We start from the raw sequence: 16,342 nt of genomic DNA on the forward strand, positions 1-16,342 counted from the left end.
CTGTTAAGGAAATTAAGACACTTTAACAAGCGCACAGGTTGATCCCTCAGGTGAGAACACGGCTCCTATGTAGTGTATGGAAACAAGAGGAAGATAACGCCTCTGATGTAAAACTATTTAAAGAGTGGTCAGCTGCTTGCGGCCTCTCAATTAATCATGTGTGTGTTTTTATCTGTCATCAAGTCAAACCGCCGGCTTCATCGACAAAGATACAAAATGATCTTTAAAGAATTCAGAGCATTCTTTCTTTAGGTGTGTGTATGTGTCTGTGGTGTTTCCTTTGCTGAAGAAACTGCACTCTCTGGTCTGCTGATGCAAACCTCCTGACCCCCAACCCTCTTCCCCTCTGCAGGACAAACCATTGAAAAGTCAGTGATGGGACCAGTACTCTTTTGCAATTCTCAATTCATGTCCTGTAGAGGAAATTCCTGCAGCACATTAGCCTTTAAGTGATTCTATACATATGTAAGTAACTCATCAGTGTCCCCCATCCTGAAAAGAATAGACGGCTGCAATCCTCAACTAGTTAGTAATAATAATAATAATACATTGTATTTATAAGCGCCTTTCAAGACACACAAGGACACTGTACAACAATCAACATTTAAAAAACAACGATGGATAAAATCAGCATACAATAAAATAAATGAAATGTAGGACAGTGTGATTACAGTTAAAATGTTAGAGTGAGGAGGCGATCTTGAACAGATGGGTTTTGAGTCTGGATGTGAAGATTGGGAGAGAGTCAATATTGTTAGTCCAAAACTTGTTTGTGACTTAATAACAGCTTCAGATATTCAGTTTTGTGGCCGTTGTGACACGCTCTATACATGCATGTTGAGTTGTCCTCCCTTTAGGGGCGGCAGTAGCTCGGTCTGTAGGGACTTGGGGAAGTTGGTCTGGTAGCTGGAGAGATGTCAAGTCACTTCAAGAGTACTGCCGAGAAAGTGCCCTTGAGCAAGGCACTGAACTCCCTCTAGCTCTGGTGCGCTCCCTGTGTAGCAGCCTCACTCTGACATCTCTCCTCTAAAACATATCCACAGGATCCTGTTTGTGCATGTGTGTGTTTGTCTCTCCATCACAGAGTGGAAAACCAGAATTCCCAGAATTAAAACAACTTTCTGCAAATCTCTGCTGTCCAAAATGTAAAGTAAGATGATAAAAGTCTGATGGCTGTTACATGCATCAAAAATAACTTTACACAAATAAGCTTTTTATTTGTGTAATGGTCTTGTTTGCGTTTTTAGATACTAAAGTGCATCAACATTAAACTGGTGCTGTTTTATTACCCTGTAGGAACTCCTTACAGTAAGTTTCATTAACTCAAACAATGAGGAGAAAAAATATTGCAAAGAATTTATTTCCAAACACAAAAGTAAGTTTAATAAAAAACAACGGGCAGGTAATAAATAAATGCAGGACCATTGTGGTGACTCTGCTGCTTATTGCTGTTACATCGTGTGCTGCATTGCCTGTAGGAGCTCGTCGCTTGCACTCCACCGGCAGCTCCTCACTTCAAAGGGCGGGGGGGGGGGGGGCTGTGCAGAGCGTGGCACAGGGCAGAGAGGGGGGGGAATTAAACAGCCTGTTCAATAAATAAACAGCTTAGTGCTTCCCATAACTGCATCTGCAACAGAACAATGCGGCTGATTAGGGCTGAAGATCTTCACACAGCAGAGGGCAAACAGAGAGGGGACTTTCAAAAGGAAGCTGTAGTACAGCGGAGTGATTTTATTCTCTGAGCCCCCCCGAGTACGGCCATGTTCAGAGAGAGGCGCTGCTTGCTCGTCAGGCGTTTTGACATCTTCTGTACATTTGAGATAACCTTTAAGGTCGACTTCCATTTCAACGATGTAAACAAAAGCTTCTCAGTGTGAGAGGCACATCTTCCCCGTCGCTCTCTTTCTTTCTTTCTTTCTCTTCCTGTCGCTGCAGAACACACAAAGATACAGCCATAGTTTCACATGTACAGTACACCTTCCTGCAGCCAGGTGCTAAACTTGTTACAACGTGCTTGACCCATTTTCACTCTTGAATTGTAGCAAAACTAATTCTCACCCGCCAACGGTGTGACAGAGAGGAATCAGGAACAAGTTATCCGAGGCCTTTTGTGCTGGGAAAAACAGATTTGTCAGGGAAAGCTAATGCTAATTGACACTCTCTTTCACGCCTCCATATTCCATGAGACTCAGTCAGCGCTGACAGATGATGGCGGTGCAGGGAGGTTGGGGTGTAGCAGGGGGGTACCTTAGACGCTCGGAAAAGAAAAATGAGGGCTCACCGAGCGCTGACAGACCAATCCCTCAGTCCGGCCCATTAGCCACAACAGAATTTCTGCACGGATAGTGTGTCGGGAGGTACCACCCATAAACAAACTGGTGCCCACAGTGGGCCACAGGGTCACCCAGCATGATAGAGGTTATTAAGTGCTGCTCCAGTTTGCACATCAATCACATGGATGCGACCTGGCTTTAAATGGATTATTCCTTCCGAGGGGGGAAGACACCTTTCAATGTCTCACAAGATCAGTGCCAAAAGTCCAACTACCCAGACTTAGAGAGGTCACACTCTCTTTGTGTACCCCCCCCCCCCTCCCTCTGCTCCCATACATCCTTGTGTCTCTTGTAGTCCTTTTTTCTCCCTCACAAGTTATTTTACCAAAAGACTGTAGAAATAATGGACGGAGCAACACGTTGCATCAAGTGAAGCCAAAAGACTGACTGGCTGCAGGAGGAGGAGGCAGGTCATAACTCCGCCTCCTCCATATATATATATACAGGGTCAAAATATGCATCAAATTGTGGTTTTGTTATGATAGTTGGTTATTAATTGGGAGTTTTGAAGCCCAACGATGGCGGTCACCATATTGGAAAAGCCGTCTCACACCAACTTTTGGTCTATTAACACACAGCAGGCAAAGAGGTGAAGCCGAGGCGGGCCTTAAGCCTCCTGGCAAACAGCTAAATTACGCCCGTCTAAAGTCCTAAAGTCACGCCCCCTGATTATGCATAACTCAACCTTCATTAAATCAAAACTGATGAGTTTCCAAGCCGGCTGTAAACGTGTTTATTTCTGCTGTTAAAATAGACACTTTGATATGAGGTGTGTATGTGACTTCTAGGGCTTTTGCATCCAGCCTCTAGTGGACACATAGGGAACTGCAGTTTATTTATTATTATTACTATTTGTAGTAAGATTTACTGTTAGGCTTTTTGTGGCTTTATTGGAGAGATAGGACAGTGGGTAGAGTCTGAAATCAGAGAGAGAGAGAGAGAGAGAGGGGAATGACATGCGGGAGAGGAGCCACAGGTCGGATGTAAACCCAGGCTGCCCGCTTAGTCCCCGTACATGTAGCCCGCACACTAACCACTGAGCCACCAGCGCCCCAACTGAATGAATTCTAACAAAAAAGCCATTGAACTTTTCCTTACTGAACCCTGACTTTCTGCTTTAAATGACAAAATAATCTATTCTGCTGTGGACTTTGCCCACCTGTGAGATATTTGGTGTTTTAATAGAATAGAATAGAATAGAATAGAATTACTTTATTGATACATCAGAGGAGGTTGAGGCATGATGTCTATTATTGCTACATGTAGAGACACACAGGCAGACATACCTGTGAAGCAAAGCCACATACATGATGAGATGCCTTTCAGCTGTGCGGTTTAGGAGGCGGCTGATTGGATGAATCTTCACAATGTAAAAGCAAGGACATGAACATTTAGTCTACTTCTCACCTGACAGATGCCATTGTGCAAATGCAATTTATAACCCTATCAAAACAAAAATCACAGGCCGTCAACAGAGACATGCAGCCGCTCTCTGAGGACAGATATCTCCCTGTTTACTGCTCACCCTCCACCTTCAGCTCCCCCGTCTCTGTGACGGATCTGAGGACTGTCGACAGAGGACTTTTTAACCACTGACTGGTGGATGTAATCCACATGCGCTCTACTGGTCTGTACACGCTACCTTTCTACCACACTGTCCAGATCAAAGGTGTCAAGAAGCTAAGACATTTTCTCTCCAGCCAGCATCATGCAGTACGCTCTCTTCATCCCCGTCTGGGATTAGGAAGGTTGTGGAGACGTCCATGGCGCCCTTATCTCTCGGCGGTGATGTCTTGCTGTTAGCTTGCCAGGCGAGTCCCCCGCTTCTCTTTAAAAACCAGGGTTTACTACAGGGAGCTTAGCCCAGCTGGGTTTGGGAATTTCAAGGTGTATAGGAGCGCCGTGCGGTATCAGTGGGTAACAGAGTGTGTGCTCAGAGGGAGCAGGAGCTTCTTAGCCCATTTAACTGAGTCACACAGCGTGCATTGTACTCAACACTAGCCTTTTGCTTTTTCCATTTTCATGCATGAGAAGCCAAACAGAGAAAAAACACCTCCCACCCACAGGACAAAAGATTTAGGCCTTTGAGCATTAAACTTTTTGCATATCTCTAAAATGTTTTTTTTTTTTTGTAAAGTGAAATGTCGGGCGTTAATTTTAGCATGTAGGACAAAGCGTGGCATCACCTCTCTGGAACGTGTCCAAGGAAGGTCGTCATCTGTTGTGCCCTCCTTCTTCCTACCTCTTTTTTTTTCTGCCTGTCTTCCTCTCTCTCTTTTGCAACCCTCCCATCCCTCTTTGTCTCCGTCTCCTTCTGCGGGGCTGCAAAGTCGGTCATGGTCACAGCCCTGCCGCGTCCCACTGTCGGTGTGGAGAGGAGGAGCTGCAGGCCATTTGACACCCACGCTTTGGCGTCTGGAGTCCTGGGGGCGCTGTTCTGTCCTCCACCCCCGGGTCACCTCACCTCTCCTCTGGGCTCTGATAGGGTGACACCCCTCTTACCCCCCTCCTCCTCCTCCCCCTTTCCAGATGAACACACACAGGGCTGCTGCCCCCCAACTAGAGCAGCCTTCAACTGTGGTGCACTTAATGATTTCATTTATTTCCTCCTGCTGCCCAAACCCAATTCTACTAATCCACTTTATTTTATGTTCTGCTTAAAAGCGCCTTCACTCGTGCAGTGAAGAGAAAACTGAACAAAACAGAGGAGGAACCTGAGACCAGAGATCTGAATTCCAAAAATGTTGATTAGAAAATAAATAGAAAAAAGGTTGAAGCGTGAGCTGCACTGGGTTGATTTTTTTTTTTTAGAGGAATCAGGTGCTCTTCAAGGACAGGGGTCAACGGTCAAATGGCAAAAAATACGGTCTAAACTAAAAGTCAGAATAACTCTGATGCGGTATAAAAATCCTTTATTAACAGGGATGTGTCTACCCGTCTTTGTCAGGACATCAAATGATGTCGGTTTAACAGAATAGGCCCAGAAAACGTTTCTGACCGACTCAAAGGTCATGGCAAATAAAGAGAGAGACACAGAAATAAGACTTAATTCAACTGATTTATTTACAAAAATATGAATGAAATTGCAAAAGAGATGAAGTTTGGATGTCTGTAGAGTCAGTAGTGTGAGTGAGTGAGTGTGTGAAAAGTGTAGTGTGCAGGTGTCGGATGGAGAAGGGAGACAAAATAACCAAACGAGGCGCATGCAGAAAGTCTCTCTGAGCAGACTGAGGGGTTAGCTTTTATTTTATTTTGTTTTTATTTTATATATTTTTTAACTTTTTTATTTTTTTTATTTCAAGACAAGAGACAATTACAGCACAGGCCAGAAAAGGGGTATATTCATGTTTTACTTGAGTGTGTGTGTGTGTGTGTGTGTGTGTGTGTGTGTGTGTGTGGATGGAAAGGAGTGAGAAAAAGGAGGAAAAGAAATACAAAGTCACTACGAAACAAAAAAATGATAAAATAGATGAATAAATAAGTAATTTCATGTTATAGAAATGATAACAATATTCATCCAGAATTCATCGTCATTATTATTCTTATTATTCTTATTATTCTTATTATTATTCGTATAATTATTATTATTGTTATTATAATTATTATTATTATTATTATTATTATTATTATTATTATTATAATTATTATAATTATAATAATTATTATTATTATTATTATTGTTATTATTATTATTATTATTATAATTATTATTATTGTTATTATTATTATTATTATTATTATTATTATTATTATTGCCACCATCGTCATCACCACCATCAACAAAAAATTAGCGTTGTTAGGCGTTAGCTATAATGACTGTGAGCGTCGGGCCCAGCTGATCTCAGTCAGGTAGATTAGACAGCCACGCCTTATCCATCGTTAGGACGTGCAACACAAGAAGAGAGAAGGCACAACCTGACCTCACACTGACACCCTCGACCTGTTGACCCCAGTCAGCTTGGTGGGCGGCAGTAGCTCAGTCTGTAGGGACTTGGGTTGGGAATCGGAGGGTCACTGGTTCAAGTCCTGGCACGGACCAAGTCCGGAAATTGGTCTGGTAGCTGGAGAGGTGCCAGTCCACTTCCTGAGCACTGCCGAGGTACCCTTGAGCAAGGCACCTACCCCCCCCCCCCCCCACCAGCCCAGGAGCGCCCGCCGTGGGCAGCCCCCTCACTCTGAGACCTCTCCATTAGTGCATGTCCATAGGATCCTGTTTGTGCATGTGTGTGTATTTCGGCCTATGTTTGTGTAGCATGTTAACTAGACAGAGTGTAAAAACGAATTTCCCCTCGCGGGATCAAAAAAGTATAAATTATTGTTCAGTCCAGAGTCTGAACCTGGAGAAACAGCTTTTAGTCTCTGCGCTGCCTGGAACTGGAAGAAATCAGCGCTTCTTTGAAATGTGAACAGGTCTTAATGCACTACACAAATAATCTCTTTGGAGAACTATTTTATTCTCCTCTGGTATTATTCTATGTTCTCCTATTTATCTGAAGACTTCAGCCTCGTGTTTGTGTAACCGGCCTTTGTGTATGAAATGTGCGTTATAAATAAAAGTTGCCTTGACCTTCCTGGATCCACGCCAGACTGTATATATATATATATATATATATATATATATATTTGTATACTGTTCATATATCAGAACCACTTGAAGAAGAAGTGTGTATCTAAATATGTATAGGGTCTGAATCTGAAACAGATCAACATGGTGGTTTAATGTGTTCTCTTTGCTCCCGGGGTTTTTCTTTCTTTCTGCTGCAGACTTCCTTGTTCCCTTTCTGTTTTCCATTTTGAATATCTGCCGTGCATTCACAAGCACAACCACACACTTCAGCCTCGGGCTCTCTGCTGCTTTAAGGTAGAAAAAGCTCATAGAATAGAATTACTTTATTGATCCCAAACTGGGAAATTGTGGCGTTACAGCAGCAGGTTATCCAAACACACAATATTAGCAAATAAACACAATATAATATTAAATACAAAGCAAATAAGAACTAAAATATCAAAACTAAGAATGGGAATATATACAACCAGGATTTAACTAAGCATTACTAGTCTTAATTAAGAAAAGATTAAATACAGCATACTTTGCTGTAGATAAATGTAAATGTGCAAAAACAGAGTTTTAAATGGACGGTATTGACATGAATGAGCGCCCGCCGCGTCGACTCCTGAACTTGACTCACTACAGCTGATAGAAAGCCGAGCGAGGAACTATGGATGGTATTTTTCCCGCCTCGAGGTGGGGGGAGAAACTCCACTCTGTATTTCACAAAGGGTTCAGAGAGAATTTGTTTCTCAAAACCTGCGACACAGACCGAACACAAGACAAATACAAAGCCCTAAAATAACAGCAGCCTTGTTACGTTATAAGCTCAGTCAGGAGAAAAACAAAAGTGGTGTGGTGTGCAGTATGTCCCTGCAGCCTGCCCCGTGCAAACTAACAATGGGAATGATTCATAGCTCGGGCACCTGTCCACTTACACTCTTGCTGCTTCATGGTGCGATGCAAAGATTTTCTCACACAGCAGCTACACAAGTTAGTCCTGAAAGTTAACTTGAATTGTTTGCTCGTCCTTAAAGGAAAAAATCTACCTCAGAGCGCCGTACCACATCGTATTATTTACCCATGTTCCACTTTGCAGGATATTTCTGAACATGAACTTTACTTTTCCAGCCCTGCGCAGCGCTGAGACGCAGATTTGAAAGCTTTCATTATAAACTAAATAACTTTCTGGGTGCTTCCGACGCTTTTGCATCTCGCTGTTCCTTTTTTTTTTTATCCTCTGGTGGCACGTCGTATATAAAATCTATAAATGCAGCCTGATAAAGAGTCGCAGAGGGTCCTGAACATGAGTTCTTAAAGGTGTTTTACATACGAGAGAGAAGGGGGGGAGGGGGGGGGGCAGACTGTGTCTCCTGGTTGCATCAGAGATTAGAGCAGAGTCTCTTTTTCTTCATATTAACAAAGAGTCCTACACGCTGAAGATCATAGGAATGAAATATGTGAATTCTGTTTTAAGAGGAGCCTTCCCTTTGGCGGGACACGCTGACGTGCAGACATGCGATGAAAACGCACCTTTCATTTAAGAGGACATCAAACAGAGGACCTCTCTCTCTCTTTTGTGGTTTGATCATTCGCTCTAATTGTTGCTTGAAATGAGTCAAATGGATAAAATGATCAAAAGAGCAACAACAACAAAGAGACGATTCTCGGGTACAATGCAGTGATTTTTACTGATCGGAAGTCTCGTCTTTGTGGTCATTAATACTCTATGAAACAGACTGTAATAAATACAGATGCTGAGCTATGAGAGCAAACACAGCCAACAACAAGACGGATCATTTAAATATCAAGTTTCTGTGTATATAAACCTCATATCATGTCTTCAGAAACCTTTGAAAAACCTGATTTTGCTACCTGGAGAACTCTGAAAGAAAACAGGATTCTGGTTTCTGACAGCGGACGACTTCCTGCACAGGCGCCGCCTCAGCCGAGTGACACATCAGTAAAACAAACATGGCAGGGGTGACGGTTGCATCTTACTTCTGGATGAAGATTGATCTGATTTCTGTGCATCTGTAAAGAAAGACTTCAATATAATTGGAGGTTTAGGAGGGGAGAGAGCGTCATGCAATAAGACACTGTGGTCTCACTGTTTTCAGATTTCTAAACTGCGTTGTAAAAAATAAAGATCAGAGACGCCTGCACAAATAAGACGCAGTAATCAGAAACCAGGATACTTATGTTTATTATGTATATAATAATAATTATAATTATATAATAAAGTTTATTTATAAAGCACTTATCAAAACCAACGTCACAAAGTGCTTTACAGAAAAAAGAAAAATCCCAACAGTCAAATACACAAAAATAAAATCCTATTAAAAGCATGAAAAATAAAACAACAGTGCAGCAATCATCCAATGAACAGAGAAAAGAGAAACAACCGAGACAGAGATTGGTTAAAGTTAACAGTAAAACAAATAAAACATCCTGGATGAAACGAGGATTATAAGAAGGCCTTACGATAAAAATGTGTTTTTAAAAGTGATTTAAAAGAAGATACTCAGATATACAGGGATATGAATGACCAGGTTTCTCTGCGTGCATGTAAACAACACAAGATCCTGAATATAATCAAAACCTGGATACTCAGGTCCATTCACTGGAAGATGAATCTGACAATTAAAAGAAAGCCGGATGAGATTTTCACCAGAAACTATTGACCCGGCATGACCAGGACAAGACCAGCAAGAAGAAGAATTTAATCTTACTTCCTCGACCACAGACGTCACCAAGATCGACAAGAATCTAAAGCTCCTCCCAGAGGCTTTAACCAGCACTGTGACATCACTGGATCTTCCATGAAGGGAATATTTAACTCAGCTGTGCCCCCATCACTCTTCACACATGGCCCTCGTTCCAGCGTTAGCTCCACTCCGCCTGGTGATGAAGTAGAGGAACCTTCGGCAGAAATAACACTGCACCACCTGAGTCCTCATCAGCGTCCCTGCACTGCACACATCCCATCAGTGCGCCTCACTAAGACAAATCTCCCCGAGCCCGCCATATTCCCAGCATAGGAGAGAGAGAGAGAGAGAGAGAGACGAGGCGAGCAGTGCAGGGACCCTGGAGGGCCCACCATCACTGCGCCTGACGCCAGCTCTCCACCTCCTGACAGATTAGCTTTCACTGAGCCCTCCACACAGCAAATGGAGCAAAAGAGAATGAGGAGGGGGGGGGGGTGTAGAGAGGAGAAGATGTAGAAGTAAAACACTGAACTTTTTCATTTTGTGTGCACTTGAGCATATAAAAGACTCTGCTCACTCAATCCTCTCCTGGAGATCGTTTTTTTTTTTTTTTAACGCCTGTAGGTGTTTTTTTTTTTTTTTTTTGTCGACTGATCTTCCAAATCACTGCAACTCCCGTGAACAAGAGAAGCACAGGAAGTGATGATGGACGGTGTTTTATATCCTACATCAAATATGTGTTGAGTTGAAGTCATGAAGTGAAAAGGGATGGAGTCTCCCTCGTGTGAAAGACATTTCTTCTCCTCTTCCTTTGCGGCCTTATTAACACAAGGCGTAATAAAAAGAGGATAAAATTACTCAATATGTTTAATAAGATTCAGCGACGTCTCTTATTGCCTGCACACTGAATATCTCTGCAAACGTTTGTTGCTGTTGGAAACAGATCTCGATGTTAAAGCTGCTCTAAGAATTTTTGTTTTAAATGATAAAAACCATGTTGTAGTTTTTATCTCATCCTCTACAGTATCACACGTCAGGCTGCATGTTTATACTGAGCTGTAGACTAGGTGTGGTGATGCACATCCTCAACATCTACAGATGAATGATGAGAGTATTAAAGGTCTCATATCCTCCTCCTCTTCTTCAGTGTAAATAAGTCTCAGAGCTCCTCAAAACATGTGTGTGAAGTTTCTTGTTCTAAATCCACTCTGATCCTGTATTTGATCATGTCTATAAACCCCTCTATTTCAGCCCTGCTCAGAACAGGCTGTTTCTGTGTCTGTACCTTTAAATATGTAAATGAGCTGTGTCTGACCACGCCCCCTCTCTGGAAGGGCTCGGGTGTACTCGGTCTTTCTCGCTCCATGTCCTATTGTTTACGGTGAGAAGGCAGACTCAGAGGGCAGAACAAACACCTAGCTGTGGGAGTGTCACCCACCTGGGGGAGGGGCTACTGCCCTTTGTGATGTCATGAAGGGAAAATCTCCAAACAGCCTGTTTGAGCACACATTTTCTGAAAAGTGGAGCAGGCAGAAGACGGAGAGGATGGACTTTTCTCATCATTGGGGGGTTTGTAGACGGACTAGAGACACATGTTAGAGTTAGAGGAACATGGAGAAGTGGATTTTGCAGAACATGTGACCTTTATAGCTTTCAAAGAAGAAATACAAATGTGATCGGACTGAGCCTCAAGGAGTTGTGTACAGAAACATCGAGAAATGTATGAGCACATGCTCCAAACACAGGTTGAAAAATCGTTAAATTCAACCAGAATCCAGAGGTCACTCCCACCAGTGGTGTCAAATAGGTTGTTTGTCTGCAGAATCATGGACGAACGATTCTCCTGATACTCTCGATAGCTGGTGGAAGAATGTAGCATGGGGTCATGGATGAACCTATTTTTTTTGTAGTCTTGTAGTTTCAGAAATCTATCCGGACACATTTAGTGATTGCACTGACAGTTTTGCACATTACACATAACAAGACATCCGGCCTTGTTCCAGACATGCACTCTCAGAGCGCTCGTCTCGTCGGGTCTGTTTTTAGATTCAAACTCAGCTGAGCCGGGGCCGAGAGAGAGAGCACACAGGTAAGGAGATGTGGAGGTCTGATACTCTGAGGGAGACAAATGATGAGGCAGAGTTGCCGTTGCACTCGAAACTGCTGCTGTTGACCTTAAGCTGCTGACGCTGCTGTTGATCTGAGTCCTCCTGGCAGACCCCCACCCCCCCCCCCCCCCCACCCCCCTGCTGCACCGACCCCCTTTTATTCAAAACCCTCTTTGTGTCATCTGCTTTCAAAGACTGTTTACATCCATCGCTCTGCTTTCATGCTATCGCTTTCTCTGCTTCTCTGCAGCGCTCCTCTCCTCCTGCTATGATTAATAGGTACAGCTCTACAGATCAATAGAGCATTTGTAGAAACTCCACGTTGAATAGATTAAATGTACTCAATGCCATCCGCCCTCATGCCGGAGAGTCGCACTCTTATATGATTAATACCTGTTTTAAAGTTGAATAATAAATGTACTTCTCTTCATCTCCTCTAAAGTGAAAGAGTTCGAGCACAGCAGTGGGTCTTATGCTTGTTGTAATAATTAATTCATTTATGTCATTAATTCTCGTGCTTACTTCTGTGACACCTTTTCCTGTTGTGTCTGCTCTTCCTTAACAGCTGCTCCTATCTCAGCAGCTCTGTTTTTCTCAGCTTTGCTCGTCTTCTGCACATCTGTTTGCCTCAGTTACCCGACGTGTGAGTTGGGAGTGTCGGTACACCTGTTTTTTTAAAAAAAGGAAACATCAGCAGACAAAGTGATGTCGATGCAAAAGGTTAAGTGTGTTTTGGAAGACGTGTTTTGGAAGGAGTTAGGTTTGATTTTGGCGTTCTGGATTACGATGTGAGCACACTCCTCCTGGCTGTTCCCCGCTCACGGCTCAAGCTAAAGGGAGATCGGGCTTTTTCAGTAAAAGCCCCTAAACTGTGGAACAGCCTCCCTCATTCCATCAGGTCTGCACCCTCTGTCGACTCCTTTAAGTCCCGTCTCAACACATACTTTTATATTTTAGCATTTGAGTCCTCTGGTCCTGAATAGACCGTTTCTTTCAGGTTCCTTTGTTGCTTTCTTTATATATATATATATATATAAACCTACGGCCAAGGCAACAAAGGAGTGGCTTAAGAAGAAGCACATTGAGGTCATGGAGTGGCCTAGCCAGTCTCCAGACTTTTATCCTATAAGAAATTTGGGGAGGGGAGCTGAAACTTCGAGTTGCAAAGTGACAGCCTCGAAACCTTCAGGATTTGGAGAAGATCTGTAAAGAGGAGTGGACCAAAATCCCTCCTGAGATGTCTGCAAACCTGCTGACCAACTACAACAATCGTCTGACTTCTGTGCTTGACAACAAGGGTCACTCCACCAAGTACTAAGTCATGTTTTGCATTGGGATCAAATACTTATTTCCTTCGATCAAATGCAAATTAATTTATTGTTAATTTATTGTTCTGGCAGGCCGTCAACCAACGATCTCGAGGAGCCTAAGAGAGCTCAAGAGCTCCCAGGAAAGTAGGTGGTTAGTGACTGAGATTTACAGATACATGCAGTAATATGATGTACTGTATATGCACAGAGAGAGAGAGAGAGAGAGAGAGAAGGTCATGAGGATGTGGACGGACCGTGCACCGGCTGCAGCCTCTGCCTAACATAAAGACAGAGGAGAGGTCTGCGTTGTCACTGCCGGCCGGTATGCTCCTCACACCTTCACATCTCAGCTCCACACAGGAGCTTGAACAGGAGCTCAGACTTCGACCCTGCAGCTCTTCAACCCTCTTCTTCTCTCCTCGCTGTTACTCTGCCGCTCCTGTCAGGCGGAGAGAGAGAGGAGGGGGAGGAGAAGAAAAACAGAAACAAAGACAGAGACATCAACTTCAGTCGGGATGGATGAGAGAGGAAAAGCTACACACAGTACATCCTGGCTTTTTCTTTTGATTCACAGCGTTTACAGGATAGTTGTTGAGAGGCTTTGACAGCCGGCGATGTGATGTGAGTGAGCGATGAAAGAAATCAGGAAATGTAAGGCGGCCCTCTCTTTGTGGCCTTTTATTTTCCCTCTGAGGGCGGAAAAGGTCGTTACAGTACTTGTAAGCCTGTTCCGTAGGTCATAGAGTGTTATAGCCGTGGCATTGACCCGGGGAAAAAAGAAAAATATTTGAGAGAGTGACCCGTGCAATAACAAACTGGTTACAACTGTGGCATGGCCCTTGTATCAGTTGATGTGGGTTGAAATTGAGGTTGCGACCTCTGTCGTTAGAGGGAGACGGTCCCTGCGGTCCCTCATGGGGGGGGCGAGGGGTTACAACATGAAACAGTAACTCGCTTTAAATCCTCGGCCAGGTCGCTCAGGATGAAAACAAAATGTAATGAGTTTATTTGTCTTCTTGTCTTAACTTTGCACAAGGGCAGACGGAGGTAAAGGTTTGGATTGTGTTTTTGTAAGTGGGGTTGTATGAGGTCTTCTTTTAGTGGTCCCCTTTTGGAAAATCTGGTCAGAGTACTCACTGATGCTAAGCTATGTAGCGCTGTGGACGGTCTGAAGGTAACACTCTTTGATGAGTACCTCGTTCAACCTGATAAAACAATAAACAGTCTCTTTCGTTTTATATTTGCACATCAACTACACGCCATCCGAGATGTGAACAGAAGCTTCAGAGTAAATTGCTTCAAGTTCAGTGAAAACCCCACAAGGCCAAACTTGAGTATAATTACTTTGAAATGAAGACAACTGAATCACTACTCAGTGACAGAGCAGCACTTTTAGTAATGGCACAGATACTCCTCAGCTGGAGTACGGCCGGCCCCCGAAGCCTTTTATAGTCATCGACTCACTCCAAGTGATACGTTTCTACAAGTTCTCTGAAGTGGCAGCGAATTATCTCGAGAGTCTCTCCTCACCTGAACCTTATCAGCTCTTAATGCTGATCTGTGTGTTTGGGATCTATATGTTGCATTGACTCATCTCGATTCTGTTCATTCAGGATCAGAGCAATGCAGCGCTCTCCAGGAACGACTTCAAGTTTGATGCATATTAAACATAGGTGCAATCAGCAGGGGTGAATTCAAACAATCAGCAGCAGAGGTGGACTCTCAGACTGCAGATTGTTCTACAGACTCGAGGCCACAGTTCTTAAAAGCTGCAATGTGGTTGAGTTTCTTGGGATGACTAGGACGCCTGCTACATTTGGATGATTTGCTTGATATGAATCTGGATTCTGCGTAAAAATGCCCAATCTGTTGGAGCCAATTTGAGTTTCTGAAGCGTTCTGGTTTCTGTGTGAAATGTTGGGAGTATCATCTGACTTTTGTTTTGTTTATGTGAAAACTGTCAAACGAGGAGAAACCCATCAGCTGTAATGTCCTCCTGAAACAGACTATCATCCAAAGACGACTTCATGTCTTAAAACAAATGTCTGTAGACAAGTGCTGCAAAAATCCCCTCTTAGATTCACCTGCACAAAACACTTGGAGAAGCTAAAGCTAGCTCCGTTCCTTTAGCTGTTAGAGAGACAGCGGACTGGATGCCCCATCAAGCTAACATGTTTGAAGTGTAAGACTATTGGAACAACATAATCACAAAACCACACGACCACCAAGACTCACTGCATCACACCACTTAGTTTATGATCCATAACCACTTCCTGTGTCTGTGCTTAACTTCCTGCCCTAACCTTCCATCTGCCAGAAGGGCCTTACTTTATTTCAAAATAAAAGCACACAGCAAGTACTTTCAGCTTAAGACAGTAGACAAATTCAAAATAAGAGCAGAACTGTTTTTATTCTTCTTTTATTCTTTATTATTTATTCTTCAAACGTGATTGAAATGCGATTAATCGCGATTAAAAACGATGAAGTACAACTGTTTGCCTCTTAGCTGCATTTTTTCTAACAATCGATGAAAGCAGCTGTTTTTTGTAAAGTCTTAATGCAATTAACCCTCTGAAGAAAAAACATGAATTAACTCTATTTCAGCTGGCAATGACTAAGAGCCTGATAACAGAGGCAGATATGTGATTTGAAGTTTTTACGAGCACTTTGAACACACCAAACATCTGTATGTGTTTGTTTTCTAATCACTATTCATCCTGCGTCACACGTTGACAGCAGGGCTTCAGACAGACGGTCTCACACACCTGAGACGAGTCACTCCTGTTGTGTACAATGATTCAGGACAAACACTGTTACCTGTGGAGGTATCTGCTTCTGTCTCCTTTTTCTGCATCAGCATGTTGGATCAAACTCGTATTGACACTTCTTTTCTTTCTCTCTTAGGCTTTCCCAACGAGCCTGCAGCTGAAATCGCTCTGAGCACAGTGAAGAGCTGGATAGAGGAGAATCCTGATAAGGTAGGACAAGTCCGCTTAAAAACATATTCAAAACAAATCGCTGCCAATCTGAAGCCGGGCCGTCAGTTTGTGACAGGCGCTGTCTGTTCCGCTCTCGTGTTGGTTTTGAGCGGAGGTTATTGGATCTTTCACAGAAACACTAATTCTCATGTTTCTCTGCATCAAACATCGTATCCACCTTCCCGCTTGGTCGACCATTCAGCCTGTGGTCTGCGTGCATATCAAATTAAAAGCCAGTCTGAGACTAATCAGGCCGTAAATGGGCTGTTGGCTGTTTAATTGGTCTATGCTGAGGAGAGCTGTTAAAGCCAGGAGAACGTAAACACATTAGATGGAATAATGTGAAATGTATTTTC

At 43.2% G+C, this 16,342-nt stretch overlaps 1 protein-coding gene and 1 pseudogene across 5 annotated transcripts in view; both read left to right on the forward strand.

Moving 5' to 3' along the window:
- macrod2 (mono-ADP ribosylhydrolase 2) overlaps positions 1-16,342 on the forward strand; it is a 607,882-nt gene that overhangs the window by 456,903 nt on the left and 134,637 nt on the right. For all 5 annotated transcript variants that reach the window (XM_061039437.1, XM_061039433.1, XM_061039435.1 and 2 more), the window contains exon 8: positions 15,913-15,986. In XM_061039437.1, coding sequence (XP_060895420.1) covers positions 15,913-15,986 — 74 coding nt within the window. The remainder of the gene's footprint in view (positions 1-15,912; positions 15,987-16,342) is intronic.
- LOC132975123 (tubulin beta-1 chain-like) overlaps positions 1-16,342 on the forward strand; it is a 543,950-nt pseudogene that overhangs the window by 239,105 nt on the left and 288,503 nt on the right.

Source organism: Labrus mixtus, chromosome 6 (assembly GCF_963584025.1).
Source record: "Labrus mixtus chromosome 6, fLabMix1.1, whole genome shotgun sequence".
NCBI lineage: Eukaryota > Metazoa > Chordata > Actinopteri > Labriformes > Labridae > Labrus > Labrus mixtus.